A 17,120-nucleotide genomic window follows, 5' to 3' on the forward strand; every position below is an offset into this window, starting at 1 on the left:
GCCGGTATCAAGTGGAGTGCCCCAAGGGTCGGTCCTCGAGCCGGTTTTGTTCAATATCTTCATTAATGATCTGGAGGATGGTGTGGATTGCACCCTCAGCAAGTTTGCAGATGACACTAAACTGGGAGGAGAGGTAGATACGCTGGAGGGTAGGGATAGGATCCAGAGGGCCCTAGACAAATTAGAGGATTGGGCCAAAAGAAATCTGATGAGGTTCAACAAGGACAAGTGCAGAGTCCTGCACTTAGGACGGAAGAATCCCATGCACCGCTACAGACTAGGGACCGAATGGCTAGGCAGCAGTTCGGCAGAAAAGGACCTAGGGGTTACAGTGAACGAGAAGCTGGATATGAGTCAACAGTGTGCCGTTGTTGCCAAGAAGGCCAATGGCATTTTGAGATGTATCAGTAGGGGCATTGCCAGCAGATCGAGGGACGTGATCGTTCCCCTCTATTCGACATTGGTGAGGCCTCATCTGGAGTACTGTGTCCAGTTTTGGGCCCCACACTACAAGAAGGATGTGGAAAAATTGGAAAGAGTCCAGCGGAGGGCAACAGAAATGATTAGGGGACTGGAACACATGACTTATGAGGAGAGGCTGAGGGAACTGGGATTGTTTAGTCTGTGGAAGAGAAGAATGAGGGGGGATTTGATAGCTGCTTTCAACTACCTGAAAGGGGGTTCCAGAGAGGATGGATCTAGGCTGTTCTCAGTGGTAGCAGATGACAGAACGAGGAATAATGGTCTCAAGTTGCAGTGGGGGAGGTTTCGGTTGGATATTAGGAAAAACTTTTTCACTAGGAGGGTGGTGAAACACTGGAATGGGTTACCTAGGGAGGTGGTGGAATCTCCTTCCTTAGAAGTTTTTAAGGTCAGGCTTGACAAAGCCCTGGCTGGGATGATTTAGTTGGGGATTGGTCCTGCTTTGAGCAGGGGGTTGGATTAGATGACCTCCTGAGGTCCCTTCCAACCCTGATATTCTATGATTCTATGAGAGAGAGACAGAGACACAGTGTGTATTTGTGACAGAGACACTGTGTGTGTGTGTGTGTGTGTGTGTGTGTGACAGAGAAACACACAGTGTGTGTGACAAAGAGAGATACACGCTGCCCCTTTAAGTCCGCTGCCCTTTAAGTAGATCAGCACTCAACAGCCTGAAGGCTGCGTGTTCAAACACAGCAACAGCTGCCAGCAAGCTCCCTCTGGAGCCCTGTCGTGTCCCACCCGCTCTGTGGAGACGGGGTACAGTGGTGGGGGGAGGGTGACACCCTGACATCAGTGCCCCCTTCCCTCGCCCCATTCTGCACAGCAATCAAGAGGCTCCTGGCAGCAGCTGTTTAGGGGCTCCAAGGCAGAGGTCAGGAGCAGTGAGGCAGTGAGGGGAGGGACACCTGAAGTGCGCTGCACTTGATAGCCTGCTGGGTGACCACCTGGCTGCGCAGCTTAGAGGGAACTTCCCCACTGAAAATCCCTGCTCCAGATTCTTCCCCCCACAAACAGTTGGTCTCTTCCCAAGAGGCATTATTTTGTGCCTGCATGTCTAAGGTCAGCCCCTTTGTCTCACTTCTCTGTCCGCATGGGTTGCTTGCGACTCCTCCAATCTCAAGGTTGCAAACTTTAGCGAGTTTCTTGGCATATTTCTCAAAGCCCCAGTTCCTGGAATTAGGGGCTTCTATGAGACTCTCATCTATCATTTAAAAAACAAAGCAAGTTTCCTGCCCTCCTGGCGGCACAGAAAGATTGAAAACGTGACCCCTGAATACTCCAAAGCCAAATAAGAAATGAAAAGAACCCCAAATACAGTATTTTTGAAATCTTGTGATTTCTTTAGCGAATCTCATGATCTGGGGGGATGATCTTTGAATGCATAGGCTCAGTCTCGTGATTTTTGAATGCATGGGAAGGGCAATCCTGACACTGAGTATTCTCGGCATGTCATTAGCTCCATCAATAGCGACTGCAAATAAAACCCCTCCCTAAAGCAACTGCTGCCCCAATAAATAGATATATCATCCTCCATCCAGAATGGTGCCTCCCCCTCTTGGCTGGACACCCTCTGCCCTTCCTGCCTGCTCTAGTTCAGCGCTCCCCCTGGCCTCCCTGAGATGCTTGGGAACCCCGGGCTTGGTGGCTCTCTCTTTCCCGTCCTGCCTCCTTAAGGATTCAGCACAGAGCTCTGGCAAGGGTTTTCTTACTCATTTCATCTGCGCTGGGCAGGTGCCAGAACACACTCAGCCACTTTAGCTGCATCCCGGCCTCCCGTCAGCAAAGAGCAGAGCGAGAGCTTCACAGTTACTGATCCAACACACTGCCCAACTCTGTGACAAGGGGGTGCCTCTGGCCCCATTTGGGGTTTGCTCAGCCCTCGTAAAGGAACAGAGAGCTATCCGTGAGATGAATGAGCCTGGCCAACCCTGTCGCAGGCGCCCCTGCCACCACTGGGCGTGTGGCTGGGCAGAGGTGCCCAGTGACAGGCTCCGTGCTGCCTGCTCCCTGAATGCAGGGCTTGTCAGGGCTGACTCCAGGGAAATGGATACACAGGGTTGGGGAACAAAGGCTGGCCTGAACCCCCTCTTAGCTGTGGCCCAGCACCAGCCCAGAAGGGAACGGCAGCTTGGCACATCCCAGTGGAGGTCCCCCAACCAAGTGTGAGCCTGGAACGACCTACCCGTCACCCCCAAAGGAACTGGGAGCCTAGAACTTCTCAGCAATGACCCTTGGATGAAGCATGAGCTGAGAAGAATCTGCCCATCACCCACCAAAAAATACAAGTCTGGACTATTTCCATGATCCCGGAATGAAGCAGGAATCTGGAACAACCTGCTCTTTGCCCCCAAAGAGAGTGCAAGTCTAGAACACTTTGAGAACAGCTCAGAACAAAGCAGGAGCCTAGAACAACCTGCCTATCACCCCTGCAGGGTTTGGTAGCCTTCAGTGTCTTGGCAACAGCCCCTGAGACATGGATCTAGAACAACCTGGCAACAACAAACCCTGAGCCTTAAAGTTCCCAGAGCGCTCTTTGCAGTGTCACCCACTGAGCCCTGCAGCCAAGGGCACACTGGACCCACAGTGATTGGTTTTGAGTGGAGATGTAGCTAGGCTGCAGAAATGGGGTAGCAGCGCTGGCTGTGGGTGAGCTCCCAGCTATTCCAGTCCCAGCTTCTCCCAGCAGGGGGCACTATAGGAAGTGGAGCAGGAGTATTGGGCATGGGGCAGTTCAGACAGGATCAGGGTATCTCCAAGTGAGAGGCACAGGGGTTCTGGCCTGCACTCACCATTAGCATCTCACTGGTCAGGGAGTTCACCAGGTCCGAGACGGACGAGCGAGGCTCCGTTTTGCGGTCAGACTCGTCATGCTGGGTCTGCCCAGGCATAGGGGCTGTGTTCACCATCTTGCCTCCAGACGGCAACCTTGGGAGAGAGGAGCAGTATGTAAGAGAAGGGGGCAGGGTGCCATGTCTGAGCCGTGGGTCAGGCCGTGCCAATGCAGCCCCAGCTGCTCTCCATCACGGCTGTATCCTAATGCCAAGATCCCCTGAGACATCCCTGTGTATCCCTCACACCCCTCGGTGATTCCTCACCCACCTGGCCATAAGAGAGTTCACTTCCGACCTCCCACCCATTGGACTCATAACCATGGATCCAGGCATGCCCCTCACATGGGCACCCGTCCATCTTGTTCACTATTGCCCTCAGCCTGGTGCTGATCCCCTTTGTCCTGGCCTCCATCTTGCTCTGGCCCTATAGATGGAGGCCCTCATGTCTCCCCAGCCTCCAGTAATTCCCCCCCTTCAGTGGGGGCCTGGGCATCACCCACTGGCACTGCAGGCTCTCCTGTCTTGTACTGGGAGAGATGGGGGAGGGAGGCAGAGCCTGAGCTATTGCTTCTGCTTCTTTCCACTGACACCCTCCCCTGCCTCTCAGGCCCATTAACCTCTGTGAACACACACGCTCCCTCTCACAGAGAGGCAGCTGCCTTTGTTTGCTTTCTCCTGACAGATGAGTTGTCTGCCAGGCCCGACACATGCACAGCACCTGGGGGAACCCGAGTGCCAGGTGCTACGGGACGTCAGCTCTGCGGGCCAAGTGCGATGGGACAGACTCCCCCAGGGCGGGCAGGTCAGCAACATGGCAACCGCGCTGCAGCTGTGACTCCATGGCAGCCCAGTCCTGGTAGCCCCACTATGGCCTGTAACCCAGTAGCCAGGCCCTGGCAGCCCCACTATGGCCTGTAACCCACCAGTCAAATCCTGACAGCCCCACTAAGGCCTGTAACCCAGCAGCCAGGCCCTGGCAGCCCCATGTCCCCCATGTGACATCCCATTGCAGTTCCTGGTGTGTTAGCGGCTCTCATTTACAGTGCTGGGGGAAGCTGCCTGGCTATGCCTCCTTTGCTCAGCACCCTGCCATGGGAGCTGCAGCAGCATGGCCAGGACTCACCACCCCACTAGGAGAGTGACTGAAGGGTCTCCCACATCAGACAGGCCTTGCTCAGTACCTGTCCATGCCTCCCCTGCCCATGCCTGGGAAAGGTCTGATCTCAGTAGGTGCTGACTGCAGGAACCTCTCTGTAAAGATGCTAGATTGCCAATATCTCCCCCACCTTTCCCCTCCTGCTGGCCGGCCCCATTCCCAGCTCTCCCTCTTTCTGCCCCTAGAAGCTGGACAAAGGACACAAGTTGGAGGCTTGTTCCTCCTTCCCAGGAGATGTGGGTTCACTGGCCTTTCTTGTCCCTATTTGTGAGCTGGGTAGAACCATATAGCACAGGGAGCAGGGCTGGGTCAGCCCGGACATCTTCCCCAGACATCCAGGAAGCCAGATCCACCCCTGATACCCTAGCAGGGATGAACCTATCCCGTTAAGACACTAAGGAGAGGCCTTCACTGGTTCCCCCATTGTTCTGACCACGGTGATGATGCCATCTCTCTGGCCCAGGACATCCAGGCCCCCCATGGCTTGGTGTTCATTCACATACACACATGGGAGGTCCCGGCTATGCTCGTCCTGGTCTAGCAATTCAATGGTCTCTCTGTGACAGCAGCTGGGTCGATAGGTGCACTGAACAGCAGTGCTGGGGGGTTTGATAGCAGCAACCCCAGCATAGATGCTGCCAGAGGAGATGATGCACGTACGATTGGGAGGAAGGAGAGATCCAAGGTATGAGGGCGCAGGGGCAGAACACTGGAAAAGGCACAGAGGAGAGACACCGGCGTACAGAGAGACACACACAGGCACATGGGAGACATGTAGAGACACCAACATGCAGGGAAATACACACAGAGACACGTGGGATACACACATACACACAGACCCACATGCAGAGACACAAAACAAAAGCAAACAAAACCCTCAAAGAAACACACAGAATCAGACACAGATACCTACTGACACACTCACAGACAGAGCAACACACGCCTAAATCTTCTAGACAGTGGCATCCACACAGTCTCTCTCACACACCTAGATCCAGGCACACTGGTAAGCTCACAGATAGATACACAGATCTAGACAAAGTGACATAGACAGTGACACACACACATAGATCTAGATGCACTGACACACTGAGTGACACACACGAAGATCCAGCTGCACCAATACACTCGTAGACAGCGTAAGACAGGCAGATCTAGATACAGTGATCCACTCATAGGCAGAGTGACACACACAGAGATCCAGACAGGCCAATACACTCACAGACAGAGTGACACACACACAGATAAAGAAAGAGACTGAAATAGCTGGAGAGGTAAAGTCAGGTTAAAAACAAAGAGAGAGCGAAAGTGTGTGATTGATAGCTGGAGGTGTGAACAATTCAGAGGTATTTTGTCAACCCCAGTGCATCAGGACGCAGCTGCAAAGCTATCTGGGAAATGGTTAGCACCGGCGGAGCTCACAGGACAGCAAGAGAGAGAGCGAGAGAGAGACAAGGGAAGAGCAGCATCTTCCACCACAGGGCCTGGCCTGCCTCCTGAGGGAAGGGAAAATGGGAAGAAAGCGTGAGGGGAGAGAAGGAGACACACAGAGAGATTAGTAAACAAAAAGCAACCACCACACCGACAGGACTAGGCACTGGACTGGCGCCACCAGGGCTGACAGGGGGGACAGGGCTGAGCAGCAGCAGCAGCAGGGCTGGAAGGAAGAAGCAGAGAAAAGGGAAAGGAGGAGACATTACAATGTGATACACCACATGGCCACTGTGAACAGGAGTGCTGGGATGGGGGGTAATGGGAAACAAAGAGAGAAAGAGAGACAGAGCCTTCCGTGGACCCACAAGCCTCAGGAGCCCTTAGCACCCACCCCTCCCACCACGCCAGCCCCCACAAGCTACATCCCCCTATATCCCACCGAGACTGGAGGGGCAGGGGAGCTTGTGGGGAGAGCAATAGATGGGCTGGGAGGATGTAGAGGAACAGGGAGGAAGGTGGAGCGTGAGGGGGAAAAGGAGACAAGGGTGGAGGGAACAGGGAGAGAGGTGAGGTGGGGGGAGCAGGAGCTGGGGGCTGGAAGGAAGTGGGGAGAACATAGAGCCTATCATTGTCATCAATTCCAAGGCCAGAAGAGGCCAGTGTGATCCTAGAACTGCCCCAAAACCATTCCTAGAGCAGAGCTTTTAGAAAAACAGCCCATCTTGCTTTAAAAATTGTCAGTGCTGGAGAATCCACCATGACCCTGGGTAAATTATGCCAATGGTTAATTACCCTCACTCTTAAAAATGTACGCCTTAGTTCCAGTCTCAATTTGTCTAGCTTCAACTTCCAGCTGTTGGATCATGTTCTACCTTTCTCTGCTAGACTGGAGAGCCCATTATTAAATATTTGTTCCCCATATAGGTACTTACAGACTGTGATCTAATCACCCCTTACCCTTTGCTTTGTTAAGCAAGGTATAGTTTCTAATCTTTTAATCTTTCTCATAGCTCTTCTCTGAACCCTCTCTAATTGATAATACCCTGCTTGAATTATGGCCACCGGAACTGGACACAGCATTCCAGCAGCAGCCACGCCAGTGCCAAAGGTAGAGGTCAAATAACTTCTCTGCTTCTGCTCAAGATTCCCCTGTTTATGCATCCAAGAATTACACAAGCCCTTCTGGGCACAGCATCGCACTGGGAGCTCATGTTCAGCTGATTATTCACCATGACCCAAAATCTTTTTCAGTCACTGCTTCCCAGGATAGACTCCCACAACCTGTAAGGGTGGCCTATGTCCTTTTTTCCTAGCTGTACACATTTACATTACATAGTAAAATGCATATTGTTTGCTTGTTATTAACAGTTACATTTTGAGACCTATTAGTGAGCCAGCTTTTAATCCATTGAATATGTGCCATGTTAATTTCATATCATTCCAGTTTTTTAAGCTAACTGTTCTATGGTACCCAATCAAATGCCTTACAGAACTCTAAGTCTATTACATCAACACTATTACCTTTATCAACCCAACTTGTAATCTCATTAAAAAAAGATATCAAGATATCAGGCTATATTTTCCATCAACCTATGTTGACTGGTATTAATTATATTACCCTCCTTTAATTCTTTATTACTCTAGTCCTGTATCCGCTGCTCCATTATCTTGCCCAGGATCCATGTCAGGCTGATGGGTTATGGGGAGAACAGGAGACTGGGGTTAGGAGGGCGTGGAGGGGGAGCATGGAGGGTGGGCGAAATGGGGTCACTAGGAAGATGTGGGGGAAACAGGCTGGGAGTTGGGGGCCCACGCGGCTGAGAATGGCAGGTGGTGCGTGGGCCTATCAGAGGGGGAATACGGAGAGGCAGTGAGGGGAAGGGAAGGAGTGGGTGATGTGCTCACTCGCTGCAGAGAAAGAGGAGGTGGCAGGGCATGGACAGTTTGATCACCTCCCCAAGAAATCCAGCTCCCAAGGGACCCCCATCCTATCCCCGCACTGCACAGGGGAGGTGAGACTGGTCAGGGTTCCAGGCTGGCTAGACAGGGCTCACCTACCTCTCCCCAAAGTCCCCTCTTGCAGCTCTTTGTTTTCATGAATGACAGGGTCTCTGTTAGGACCAGGCTGATTCTTTCTAACAGGGATGGTGTCCTATTCCAGCTGGACCTGACAGTGCAGCCTTCCCCCCTCGCACACGATGCCAGGAGCATGCCCCCTGCTTGCTGACTCCCACTGCAAAGCCAAGGGCAACTGCCTTTGGCTGGAGAAGCCTGCAGCAAAGGCCCAGCAGGATTTGGTTGGTGTGTGTGTGTGTCTCAGAAGTGAGCCCCCTTTTCGAGGCATGGGTACCCCAAATTCACTGGCCCTTGCTGCTTAACAGCACTGAGAACTGGACACTGAGGACGGTCTGGGCAATAGAGTTGGGCACTGAATGAACCTCATCATCTGTGATGAGACGTTGAGCTTCCAGGGTAGGCTGCTTAGGGTCAGGGCAAATCCTTGCTTTGAATAATGGGCAGGGGGCCTCTGCTGGAGTTGCCCTTCTCCACCCCTCTTGTCTCAGGCTGGATGACTGCAAGCACCATCCCAAGGACCAAGCTGTTGTGCATCAAGTGGAAGTCAAGTCCAGCAAAAGTCTTCCATAAAAGGCAACAGTTGAAGGCCAGGAGCAGGGTCTGCTACAGTGCTGAGGAGAACCTAAATACAACCACAGGCCTGGTCAGGGTAAGAGGGGAATTTTCTGTGGCGTTTAAACACACATCCACAAACATCCACCAATGGATCCTTCTGGGGCAAGAGGGGGACTGTCCCTGGGGTTACACACTCTCTCTCTCTCCTTTCTGGGATGAGGGGAACTGTCCCCATGTTTGTTCACTACAGAGTTTCCCCCACGTATGCCTCCCCACTGGCCCATCTCTGTCTGCTGGGGAAGACAAGGTATGTGTGGCAACTTTTCCTTAAATTAATCCGTGAACAGATTTACAAGTCCTCAGGTTGTGGAGAAGGGACTTGCCTCCCTAGCACCACCAGGGGGTGCTTTCACCAGGTCAGGAGGAGGCTGCGGTGGGGGTGGGGGGAGGGCAGGCTATTCTCCTAGGACCAAGGTGGAAGGTACAAAGTGGTATCAGCAGGGGGCGCTCTCTCCAGATTGGAGCATGCTGCGTGCCCCGTGGGAGATCAGCTCCTAGGTCAGTGTGCACAGAATGGACCTGTGCCAGCAGGGGATGCTCTCTCTGGGCTGAGGCGATCTCGGCTGGACATGCTCAGCCCACCCCCACTTACACCATCAGATAGGGACAGACTGTGCAATGAGATGATCAAAATGGAAGTGCTAAAATATGTAGTGAAATATAACCGCAGTGAGGTATAAATAGCGTGTGGGTGAGAACGGTGCCAGCTAATTAACACACTGATCATGTGGAACCGGCTTCTTCTTTCTTCACACCTCCTCGCAGCTAGAGATGGAATTTAACATGCACTTGGAGCTGCTCGAGGCCTCTGCCTCCAGTCAGCCAGGCCCCCTCCCCTCCTGATCCCAGCAGGGGAATGAGATGGCACAAAACCACACAAGAGACGGGGGCTTGTGGCTGTCACATCACTCCCCCACAACCCTCGCCTCTGTGAGGACAGCAGGCAGCTAGCAGGGGAAGCAGCCCCTGCTGGGCAGCAACAGAAAGGCCAAAGGACACTGGCAGATTTGCCTGCCATGTGACTTAGGCAATGGAAAGATCAGGGTATAATATTCTGCGGGGTGTCTCTCCCCATTTTCCTGACCAGGACTTTGGAACAGCCCAAAAAGCGTGACACCACCCCCAGACTCACTGCTGAGCCCTGTGCGTCCCAGGGCAGGACTCGCGGAGTTCAGGCAGGGCTGTGCAGATGCCCCTGAAGTGCAGGCATGATCCATAAACCTCACAGGGTATATCTACGCTGCAGCACACGTAGACACAGCGGAGCTAGCTGTGATCTAGCCAGCTGGGCTACCAACAGCAGCGAAGCTGCGGCAGCATGGGCTGGCCACCTGAAGGCCAGCCAGCGTGGGTATGTGCTCAGACGGCTAGCCAGTGCTGCAGTCCATGCTGCTGCAGCTTCACTGCTATGCATACCGAGCTAGCTAGATCAGAGTTAGTGCGATTATGTCTACACAAGCGGTAATCAGTCCCTGATGACAGTGTAAACAGAGCTCTGGTATGAAAGCTCCCCACAGACCAAGGCTAGGGTCTGCTTCCCATCCTTCCCTGGGGTGACTCTGGAGTGACTCTGGAACAGTCCAGGGGGCTACACTGGTTAAGAGTAAAAAGAGACTCAGCCCCCTGGAGCTCACTGCCCTGAAACACCCAGTCACTCCACCCCATTGATTCATGGCTGCCAAGGTGCTTGCACATCTGCCCACATGGGATGTTTCTTGCACTGATTGGGGGGAATCTCCTCCCCAGGAGTGAGGGGAGATGGGGCAGTGCCCCACCACTTCAGAAGCTGGGCCTTGGGGGAGGGGAACCAGGAAGGAGTCAGGGCTCACCTGGAGGAGGCTGGAGTGAGAGAGGTTGTGGGGAGAGAGCCTGGAGCCTTACTGGGGATTGGACAGGGCTTGGAGCAGCCTGAGGAAAGGGGTGATGGGGAAGTGGGAGCCTGGAGTCTGTGGGGCAGCCTGGGGTGGCTGCCCCCAATCTGCCCTCCATTTTGTCCCATTGCAGCCCAGGCCCCCTCCTCCCTGCGGTCTCCATACTGCCCGGGAACCAGCTGGGGGCCCAGGAGAGGAGAGGCTGCTGGAAGCCAGGCAGTAGGAGCGGTGAAAGCAACTGCCTGCCAGCGAGAGGAAGAGAAACCTTAGCCCCAGAGCTGCTAGGAAATATCCTGCCATCCCTGTAGCCAGAAAGAAACCCTGGGATCCTGGGAAACAAAGGTATTTCTCAGATCACAGCTCAGCAGCCAGCACAGTAGCCCAGGGGTATGTGCCACCACAGGAGGTGTATTTGGCAACAAACAACCGGGCGGCTGTTACCTCCCTGGGTTTAATGTGCAAATACCAGTGACTGTGTCGGGTCTCTCCGTAGAATAGCATGAGAGTAGTAGATTCCCTCTCCACTGACTCTTCTCTCCCCTCCCTGCAGTTCACTGTCTCCCGCTGCCCTATGCCAGCCAACACTGCAGAGTTAAGTTAAATGCACGGGGTGGAATGTTGGCCCCACTGAAGTCAATGGCAAAGTTCTCCTTAACTTATGGGGCTGGGATTCCAATCATGAAGGTCTTGGTTCTCCGGGATGTGGTGTACAGGGGATTGAATGAAACCAGGAAATTCCTGGCAGGAGGTCATTCTCCAGCTCTCTGCTGAAGCACATGGCACCTCTTGAGGGACCACAACAAATACTGCCTGATAATGCACCAAGGAACTGAGACTGGGGGACTTGCCATGGCCTTGACTAATGAGCCCAGTGGACCACAAATTTCCCTGAGGTCCTCCCTCTTGTCCCTCTCCATTCTGTCGGTCTTGTTCCCCTCTCTCCCCTGGATCTTTTCAGCTCCCCTCCCTTCATGTCTTCGCTTCCCATCGCCCTTAGCTAAGCAGGGTGAGGCTGCTCAAAGGCGGGAATTGGTGTGGCCACCACCCTGCTCCCCGACACCCATCAGAAGAGAGGGAAGGGGATGAGACATGGAGGTGAATGGGGCAGGGGAGGTGGCAGAAGGGAAGGGAGGAAGGAGGACAAGGACAATTCATTCCTGCCTGAGGGAGGCGTGATTCCCAAGCCCCAGCGCTCCCCCTAACAGGAACGCAAACACCAGGACTAGGTGCTAGGGAAAGAGGAGGGAGCCTGCCACATGGCTTTGAAACAGCACTGTGCCCAACACCCGGGCTACTTGGCATTCCCCCCCTCCTGCTGCGCCAACCTTCCGCTCTCCCTGGCAGTTGGAGCTGCCACCAGCCTCCTCCGACCCTCGGCAGGGCCCTCTCTTCTCCTCCTGCTGAAGCACCCTCTCCCTTACTCATACCTCTTGTCCCCCTGAGAGTTCTGTGCCTGCTGGTTCCCAGCGGTTTGCAGATCAGGTATATTGGCAAAGTCGTCCTGCTCCGAAAGTCCCAGAACCAGGGATAACACCACCATCCGGCCTTCCCTGCACAGGAGGGAGCCGGCCGTGGAGAGGAGGAGAGCAGGAAGCAGAAAGGAAAGAGAAAGAGAGAGGAGAACAAAGCATGAGAAACAAAACCCAGAGGAAAACAGCACCTTAGAGACAGAGTGTGAAGCTACTCAAGGTTGGGATAGATACCCGCAGTACAGAGCCACAGGCTCCCCAGTTGGAGATAACATGGAGTATAGAGTAGATTGTTGGACAGAGAATCTCCGTAAGGTGGCAAATGCACTTGGCACTTCTTTCTGGCCATGGAGACCAGGGCTAAAGTCAACCAGCCATGGTGCCGCTTTTCAGTAGGAAAGAGGCACTTGCGTTATTCGTGGGGAATCCATCACCAGTGGACACTTGAGAACCAGCTCCAGAACAGATTGTCAATCTAATGCAGGGCGTCTCAGACCTCTTTCTAGTGTGGACTGCATCCTAACAGACAGGCTGCCTTGGGGGCAGTTCCCCTCCCATTGGTGATGGCCTCTCCTCCGGGAGTTGTGACTGTGCAGGGAATGAAGGTTAGCAGAGAAGACAAGATGAAAGTGAAGGCAGGTGAACAGGGGTTGAAGGTTGGTGTGGAAGGCAAGAGCAACTGGGTAACATGGGAAGGATGGGCATTAAACTAGGATTGCTATGGCTATGGGAGGTGTCCTGGTTCTGAAAGAGAGGAGTAACGGTATGCGGTGGAGAGCAATCCTTGGTGGTTTGATAGCTGGGGCTTGTTGACGACCAAAGCTCAGGTAGTGTGTGGATGAAGGTGAGTTGGTATTTTACTGTTGCACTGGCAACCACTGCACAACTTGCCAAAATGCATCCTGGCCAACTCCAGAAAATCTCCCATTGACTTCAGGAGGAGTTTCACTTGGATTTGGACCTTCTTCCGAAGTATCACATATTGGCCACAGCAGAGGGAGGATACCACGCTAGACAGCCCAATGGTCTGATCCCGAATGGTAAAGCCTATGGTCATATGGTTTGTGAGGCACATTCGTTTCAGGTGATAGCTTTCTGTAAAATTACCCTGTCCTGGGATATTTCTCTCTCTCACTTCTCAGCCCAAAGGAGAAGATTTATTTAATGAAGAGTTTGGGAAAATTCCCCTTTGCTGTATTTGAAATTATCCTTATCTAGCTGTAATCTAATCTAATCTAATCTATCTGAGGCAGGTGTGTACTGGAGAGACGGTAGTGAGGAATGGATCCTGACAACAGCTCTGCATTGGGGAGCTGCCATTGGGGACAGTGGTGTGCAGGGTGGTTGGGTACAGGGATGTTGGTTCTAGCAGACAAGGTCACAGAAATGTTGATTACTGAAGGCAGGCTGCCTTTACTGCCCCTGGGCGAGCTGGTGCTGGAGATGGATGGAGTTGGAATAAGGCAGCTATTGGGGAGCTGGTACTTGAGAATGATTACAGGAGGCTGCTGTGGAATCAGGGTAGGTATGGAGAATTAACTACGATGCAAGCTGATCTGGATGCTTGGGACAGAAATTGGCCTGGTAGCATAGGTAGGTTGGGTGAGAGGGTGGGGATACTGGAGGGTCTTAGTCATATGCAGATTGCCATGGGAGGCAGTGAGTAGTAGGAGCTAGAATTGAAGGAGAGTTGGTACCAAATGGGGGAACCTCTGGGGAACAGGTGTTAAAGGGCAGGTTTTCTGTGAGGGGAAAGGGCCATACATTGGGCCCAAGCCATCCCTGCTTTAGCTCTACTGTGGTCGAAGGCATTTCCCAGGGCTGGATTGATCTGTTGTTTCCCCAGCTCAAGCCGCCCGAGCAAAGTGAATAGAAATGTTCTCCGCAGAGTACTGCCGGTTGCTCAGAAGCATGGACCTTCGGAAAGAGTGTCAGCTCCAAATTAAACCTCACTCCTGGTGGGAGCGCAAAGGCTTTTCAATTCTGAGCAAGCAGGTCTTTCTGACCTTTATTGCCGGGCAGCGGTTCTGCGGGCCCCGGGCTCTTATGTGTTGTGGAGACAACAAATAGCGTCATGACCCCGGTTCAAGAGCTGTGCCTTCGACGCTGAAGTGTGATGCAGACGCTCCGACACGCACGTGCCACTACTTATTACGGCTGACGAGAGTGTCTTGCGGACACTTTCGCATCCCTGAACTCACTGCTCTCGGCTGGCTTCAAAAGGTACTGGGGTGCTCTGGGCAGGGGCGCTGTGTAATTGCATTTGAAGCCGCTGCGCGGCTTGTGTCTGAGATCAGATGATCATTGTGCGAGGCAGGAAAGGCTGGGCATGGGAGCAGAAGAGAGCAGGACAAACAGCACGACACTCGGGAAGGAGCCAGGGTAGAAACAGCCTCCTCTTGCTCCTCGCAATTCTAAATGCATCTGTATTACAGATCACGAGAGACGGTTTGCTATTCATCGGCGAGGGAGCATTGTGCTGTGGTTAAGGCACAGAGTAGGAGTCCGGCCATCTGAAGTCCCAGGGTGGCCTTGGGCAAGTGGCTAAGGCCTAGATCCCCACTGCAACCCATGAGAGTTAGGCACCTAAACACCTCTGGGGATCTGGGCCTCAGCTTCTGGGCACCTCAGTTTCCCACTCAAAAGGGGGCTCATCATACATTTCTGTCTCACACTGTGGCTGGGAGAATGATCTCATTCAGGTACAATGACCCAAACTAGGGGCCCTACACACCTGAATCCACCTTTAGTCCCCTCACTAAGTGGCCTGATTTTCAGACGTGCCGACCACCTGTAAATCCCACCAGTTTTCAAGAGGAGCTGGTACCTCTGAAAATCAGGCTGCTTTGGCGCCTCGTTTTAGGCACCCACTTTTGATGACACTGGCCTGCTTGAATAAGGCTGGGCTTTTCAGAAAACCCAAAGCTCCAAAAGCTGGTTGCTCAGTTCCCTTCGCTGCCTTTGACAACCCCGGCCCTTAATCCTCCCAGCAGCAAAGCGGGACAGAAAGGCGTTTTCATCCTGCTTCACAGAGCGGGTCGTTGAGGCGTGGAACAGCACAGCCATGTGCCCAAGGTCACACTGGGTACGTCTACACTGGAGTTGGAGGCATAAATGCCGGCTATTGGAGACCTAACCCCACTAGCCTTAGCGTGCTAAAAATAGAGTGTAGCCGCGGTAGCAGGGACTAGCCAGCCACGTGTGTGCCTAGCATCTCGCATGGGCTCGTACTTGGGGCAGCTAGTTCCTCCCACCACTACACGTCCATTTTTAGTGCACTAGCTCGATCAGAGCTGGAACTACCACCTCTTGTTCCATACTCAGTGTGAGTCAGTAGCAGAGCTGGGGTTAGAACCCAGTCCGCTTGCCTCCTTTTAACCCCTAGCCTGTGCTCCCTCACTGACCGATGCCAAGGGTCTCCCATCTGATCAGTGGAGGCCTGGTTTCTGTAGAGCACTTTGACAACGTGGGTTGGAAGATGCTAAGTGTATGGAGTTATTATTATTAATGTCCTGGGAGCACACCCTTCCTTGCTGCAATAGGTAGAAGAGAGGGTCTACGCAGGAACCTCCCCAAGGCTGGGACAATGTCCATTTGGTCCCCAGGGCAGTGTCACCTCGTTTGGACTGAAAGGAGCCCAGATACTCCTCCATCTCCATTTAGAACATTTCCCTCTCCAACTGCCCGCTGTCCCCCAGGTTCAGTCTGACACTATCTGCTGGGATCCAGCCAGGCGGAACTCTTTAAAGGGGACATTTTGAAACTCTGGGGGAAGTGGAACGTCCAAACGAGGGAGGGACCATGGCCCAGGGATCACTGCTGTTATCCTACGGCCCCAGTCCTGCAAGGGGCTGAGGAGATGCACCAGGTGGCCTCAATTCCCCTCTCAAAGTCATTAGGCACTGAGGGTGTTCAGCACCTGGCAGGACGGAGCCCCACATTGCTAGATTGTGCTCTAGCTGTACCACAGGTTATGGGCTGGGATGCCGGAATCTCTGGGTGAGGTTCTCCGCCCTGTGCTATGCAGGAGATCAGATTAGATGATTAGAATGGGTTTAAAGTCTATCCAGCTATGCAAAGGGTGGCACGCTGAGCTGCCAGGGAGCCTGCACCAGCCAAAGCAATGAGGACTAGACAGAATGAATGGGGTCTGATCCTGTTGCAGCTGCTGCCATCAGAAGCATGAGTGGGTTTGCACTGGCAGAGGCCTAGTGCCATCTGACTCCTTTCCTAGGTAAAGCGCTTCTCGGAAGTCAGGACCAGCCAACAGCACGGCAGCAGCTGTGGAGCAGGGCCCTGCAAAGATGCTTGTCTGTTATGGGAGGATTAGGAGACATCGAGTGCAGAACACAGTGGCAAAAAATACCCCTGGGCGCTGGTCCTGTTGTCTCGTTCCCTGAGTGTCATTGCTGTGTTTTGTTTCTTAACGGAACTAGAAAGGTTTCCTTAGTGAATGGGAGGCAGCTCAGATCGGGGAGAGAACTGAGAAAGGTCACGGGGTGAGACAAAGGCCAGACGGTGGGAGGGGGAAGGAGAGGTCACATGAGGCCAAACCGAGTGGGCAGGGCTATGAATGGGATTGGCAGGGGATGAGACAGAGCTGAGACAGAGGGGGAGAAGCTAGGGAAGGTCTGAATGGGCTTCTTCTACTGCGTGATTTGTATCTCAGAAATGCACGGCAATTGACAGGAGAAAGGACTAGAGAGAGAGAGAAATTGGCTCCAGACATACATAAGAGAGAAAAGAAGGGGAGAGAGAATGCATAGGTGCTGGAACTAAGGCTGCTGCCAGACCCCCTGACTTGACATGGTTTCCATCATACCCAGGGTTTACAGTTTGGTTCAATGGCTCTCAGCATCCCCTCTACACAAATTGTTCCAGCGCCCCTGAGAGAGAGTGAGGATCCCCCAGATCAAAATGAAGTGAGAGAGAAAGAGAGAGACCTTGACCATGCACTCATCTCTGCATCTAGAGACAGGGAATGCAGGCTAGCCTGGTGTGGAATGTAAATGTTATCAGTGAGTCTGGGACGGCTGCATTGCACCTGGTGCGACACGCACGTCATCCCAACCAAGTTCCAGCAGAGCCTTCCCAGCACACCGTGCTGGTGTGTCTCCTACAGATACCGGACATTTTAGGAAAGCTTTAGAGATTTTTAAACTGTTTTATTGGGACTATATTT

At 53.2% G+C, this 17,120-nt stretch overlaps 1 protein-coding gene across 5 annotated transcripts in view; it reads right to left on the reverse strand.

Annotated features, from left to right (window-relative positions):
• SYT7 (synaptotagmin 7) overlaps positions 1 to 17,120 on the reverse strand; it is a 166,080-nt gene that overhangs the window by 38,312 nt on the left and 110,648 nt on the right. For 3 of the 5 annotated variants that reach the window (XM_074954646.1, XM_074954644.1, XM_074954647.1), the window contains 2 exons: positions 11,897 to 12,019; positions 3,276 to 3,411 (listed from right to left, as the gene is read on the reverse strand). In XM_074954646.1, coding sequence (XP_074810747.1) covers positions 3,276 to 3,411; positions 11,897 to 12,019 — 259 coding nt within the window. The remainder of the gene's footprint in view (positions 1 to 3,275; positions 3,412 to 11,896; positions 12,020 to 17,120) is intronic. The other 2 variants (XM_074954645.1, XM_074954648.1) reach the window with 1 other exon arrangement.

This window comes from Natator depressus, chromosome 6, assembly GCF_965152275.1.
Source record: "Natator depressus isolate rNatDep1 chromosome 6, rNatDep2.hap1, whole genome shotgun sequence".
Lineage (NCBI taxonomy): Eukaryota > Metazoa > Chordata > Testudines > Cheloniidae > Natator > Natator depressus.